At 37.9% G+C, this 4,433-nt stretch overlaps 1 protein-coding gene across 2 annotated transcripts in view; it reads left to right on the top strand.

Moving 5' to 3' along the window:
* The first annotated feature begins 1,259 nt into the window (after positions 1-1,259).
* LOC107592948 (proteasome subunit beta type-2-like) overlaps positions 1,260-4,433 on the top strand; it is a 10,571-nt gene continuing 7,397 nt past the window's right edge. Inside the window, exon 1 of one of the 2 annotated variants that reach the window (XM_016282537.1) lies at positions 1,260-1,461. In XM_016282537.1, coding sequence (XP_016138023.1) covers positions 1,371-1,461 — 91 coding nt within the window. In that variant the 5' untranslated portion in view covers positions 1,260-1,370. Of the gene's footprint in view, positions 1,462-3,339; positions 3,574-4,433 lie in introns of those variants that run through there. The other variant, XM_016282536.1, reaches the window with a different exon arrangement.

Genomic DNA, 4,433 nt, shown 5'->3' with positions numbered 1-4,433 from the left:
AGGGGTGGGGGAGTCAGAGACAGAGAAACGGAGAGAAAGAAGTTGGAGGAGTGAACAACCAGCAGAGCTCGGAGCTTTTATGATGCTGTCAAGATTCCTGGATTTTGTCCCCATCGGCCCTCTCTCTCTCTCTCTCTGCCCCTTTTCCTCACATGAAAAGAGGGGAAGAGTGTCTTGGCAGGGTAATTAAGAATGGCCTCTAAACACAGAAGTATGGCAGGAACACTCCAGATGAAAGTAAATGATTAAAATAATTACAGGCACAGAGCTGACGAGCCGGAGTGCGGGGTGGCCGCCGGACATTTGTCGGTAATTAGATAATTAATCTGAATGCAAATGATGAGTCCTAACGAAGCAGTCAGGCTGAACCAGTGACAACTACCGAAAGAGAGAGATGGGGAGAGAGAAATACTTTCATCACATGGATACACATTTTCCATCTTAAAAAATGCTAAAGCTACAGTAAAACTGTCTGCACAATATATAAACAAAACTAGTAAAGACTGAAAGCTCTCAGACAAGAGAAGATTTTATTTTTCTCACCATACATCTAAATGCTATGAAGTATATTAATTGCACCACAGTATGGGAAAGGGACACAAAGAAGCAAAACTAATGAACATGAATGGGAGTCTCTGTAGTGGTTGGGGGCAATAGAAGTGCCTACTGCAGCAGCTGAGGGTATACAGGATCTGAAACCCTTTCTGTCTAGGCAACATGATCAATCATTAGTACTGAAGCTATTTTGTGGGAATGGAATAGGCATAACATAGGCATACATTTTTTACTAATTCACTGCAAAGCATAAAATAAAAAAATTTTTAGTCTTAGGTTTTTTGGCAGGTTTTGTTTGGATAAGTTTATAAACCATCTACTGTACATGTAACAAAATGCATAAAATATCTATCAATCGGTCTATCTATCTATCTATCTATCTATCTATCTATCTATCTATCTATCTATCTATCTATCTATCTATCTATCTATCTATCTATCCATCCATCCATCCATATATCTATCTATTTTAGAGATTTAATATAGAGATTGCAATTTCTATCAGATATCATATAACTCAGACCTTTATAACTTAAGGTTTGATTAACAACCTGTCTGAAAACACCAAAAAAATCCCTTATATTTTAATGACTATAATATTGCACCCTGTAATATTGTCCAATCATTTTTGTGTCTGCCCTGTCCATAAACAGATCGTCACGTGACAACAGAGCGCGAGCTCTCTGATGACGTCTGAACAGTGCGCCGCCGTTGAGCTCCGTTCAGCTTTTGCTGTGTAATATCTGACCGAGCTGCTCTGCTAGTGGACGTACTGATCAGAGTGTGTTTAATCTCCTTTGAACTCTCTCAGCAATATGGAATACTTGATCGGGATTCAGGGGCCAGACTTTGTGCTGGTTGCGGCAGATAATGTAGCAGCCAGCAGTATAATCCAGATGAAACACGGTGAGTTTGATGTGCAGTAGCGTGTTAGCAGCATGCTAACCGGCCAGGCAGCATTATAACAGCTCATAATAATCAATAAAAATGTTGCAGACCACTATAATTATAACACTATAATTTCAATTTTCATACATTGCTGTCTTAATTGCATCTAAATGCTGTCACCACTTCAGAATATATGGCAATTGCTACAAAGTTTTAGCCGAAGTAACGTTAGCTACCCTGTGCTAACACGGTTTGTGCGTTGAACTGATTTACCTATTCATATATTAAAATCAGTCTGTTAAACTTCATTTAGGGTGCACTTTTCAACTTTAACGGGAGCAACATGTCAGTTATTGTAGTGTGATTATCGTCGAGTGGCCTCGGATGAGTTTGCATTTATTTGTGAAAGTGAAAGTAAGAGCGCCTCCATAGTTACGAATGAGGATTTATTTAAAACTCAAAACTCATGCGCTTTATTTAAATGTATTGTTAAAACTTAAGTTATTCACCACAAATAAAACGCCGTAAAGTACAATTAGTGTTGCTGTTGCGGTTTATTTCCTGTGTTAAAACTTAGCCTTACTTCATCCAAGACCCATCATATTAGAATTAAGACTTTTTAGCAGATACATACACTGACATTTTTTTTTGAGTGTCTTTATTTTTGAGAAAACGAACTAAAAATGTTGACATAAAATGCTTTCAAGAAGAGCAGTGACCCTCCCCCTAATACCAGCTACATCTGACAAGCAATAGTAATAGTAACTTTATTGTAAACTAAAAGCTATTGACTATATCTATAGCAACAAGAAGCCCAGGTTTCTGATTCCACAGAAAATGTCAATAGAGGAAACTGTACTTGTTGGGGGGGGGGGGGGGTTTTAGTACCACAGAAGTATGGCAGGAACACTCCAGATGAAAGTAAATGATTAAAATAATTACAGGCACAGAGCTGACGAGCCGGAGTGCGGGGTGGCCGCCGGACATTTGTCGGTAATTAGATAATTAATCTGAATGCAAATGATGAGTCCTAACGAAGCAGTCAGGCTGAACCAGTGACAACTACCGAAAGAGAGAGATGGGGAGAGAGAAATACTTTCATCACATGGATACACATTTTCCATCTTAAAAAATGCTAAAGCTACAGTAAAACTGTCTGCACAATATATAAACAAAACTAGTAAAGACTGAAAGCTCTCAGACAAGAGAAGATTTTATTTTTCTCACCATACATCTAAATGCTATGAAGTATATTAATTGCACCACAGTATGGGAAAGGGACACAAAGAAGCAAAACTAATGAACATGAATGGGAGTCTCTGTAGTGGTTGGGGGCAATAGAAGTGCCTACTGCAGCAGCTGAGGGTATACAGGATCTGAAACCCTTTCTGTCTAGGCAACATGATCAATCATTCGTACTGAAGCTATTTTGTGGGAATGGAATAGGCATAACATAGGCATACATTTTTTACTAATTCACTGCAAAGCATAAAATAAAAAAATAAGTCTTAGGTTTTTTGGCAGGTTTTGTTTGGATAAGTTTATAAACCATCTACTGTACATGTAACAAAATGCATAAAATATCTATCAATCGGTCTATCTATCTATCAATCGGTCTATCTATCTATCTATCTATCTATCTATCTATCTATCTATCTATCTATCCATCCAACCATCCATATATCTATCTATCTTAGAGATTTAATATAGAGATTGCAATTTCTATCAGATATCATATAACTCAGACCTTTATAACTTAAGGTTTGATTAACAACCTGTCTGAAAACACCAAAAAAATCCCTTATATTTTAATGACTATAATATTGCACCCTGTAATATTGTCCAATCATTTTTGTGTCTGCCCTGTCCATAAACAGATCGTCACGTGACAACAGAGCGCGAGCTCTCTGATGACGTCTGAACAGTGCGCCGCCGTTGAGCTCCGTTCAGCTTTTGCTGTGTAATATCTGATCGAGCTGCTCTGCTAGTGGACGTACTGATCAGAGTGTGTTTAATCTCCTTTGAACTCTCTCAGCAATATGGAATACTTGATCGGGATTCAGGGGCCAGACTTTGTGCTGGTTGCGGCAGATAATGTAGCAGCCAGCAGTATAATCCAGATGAAACACGGTGAGTTTGATGTGCAGTAGCGTGTTAGCAGCATGCTAACCGGCCAGGCAGCATTATAACAGCTCATAATAATCAATAAAAATGTTGCAGACCACTATAATTATAACACTATAATTTCAATTTTCATACATTGCTGTCTTAATTGCATCTAAATGCTGTCACCACTTCAGAATATATGGCAATTGCTACAAAGTTTTAGCCGAAGTAACGTTAGCTACCCTGTGCTAACACGGTTTGTGCGTTGAACTGATTTACCTATTCATATATTAAAATCAGTCTGTTAAACTTCATTTAGGGTGCACTTTTCAACTTTAACGGGAGCAACATGTCAGTTATTGTAGTGTGATTATCGTCGAGTGGCCTCGGATGAGTTTGCATTTATTTGTGAAAGTGAAAGTAAGAGCGCCTCCATAGTTACGAATGAGGATTTATTTAAAACTCAAAACTCATGCGCTTTATTTAAATGTATTGTTAAAACTTAAGTTATTCACCACAAATAAAACGCCGTAAAGTACAATTAGTGTTGCTGTTGCGGTTTATTTCCTGTGTTAAAACTTAGCCTTACTTCATCCAAGACCCATCATATTAGAATTAAGACTTTTTAGCAGATACATACACTGACATTTTTTTTTGAGTGTCTTTATTTTTGAGAAAACGAACTAAAAATGTTGACATAAAATGCTTTCAAGAAGAGCAGTGACCCTCCCCCTAATACCAGCTACATCTGACAAGCAATAGTAATAGTAACTTTATTGTAAACTAAAAGCTATTGACTATATCTATAGCAACAAGAAGCCCAGGTTTCTGATTCCACAGAAAATGTCAATAGAGGAAACTGTACTTGTTGGGGGGGGGGGGGG

This window comes from Sinocyclocheilus grahami, unplaced genomic scaffold, assembly GCF_001515645.1.
Source record: "Sinocyclocheilus grahami isolate Dianchi unplaced genomic scaffold, SAMN03320097.WGS_v1.1 scaffold161.1, whole genome shotgun sequence".
Taxonomy (NCBI): Eukaryota; Metazoa; Chordata; class Actinopteri; order Cypriniformes; family Cyprinidae; genus Sinocyclocheilus; species Sinocyclocheilus grahami.
This window is presented reverse-complemented; position numbering and strand designations above follow the sequence as displayed.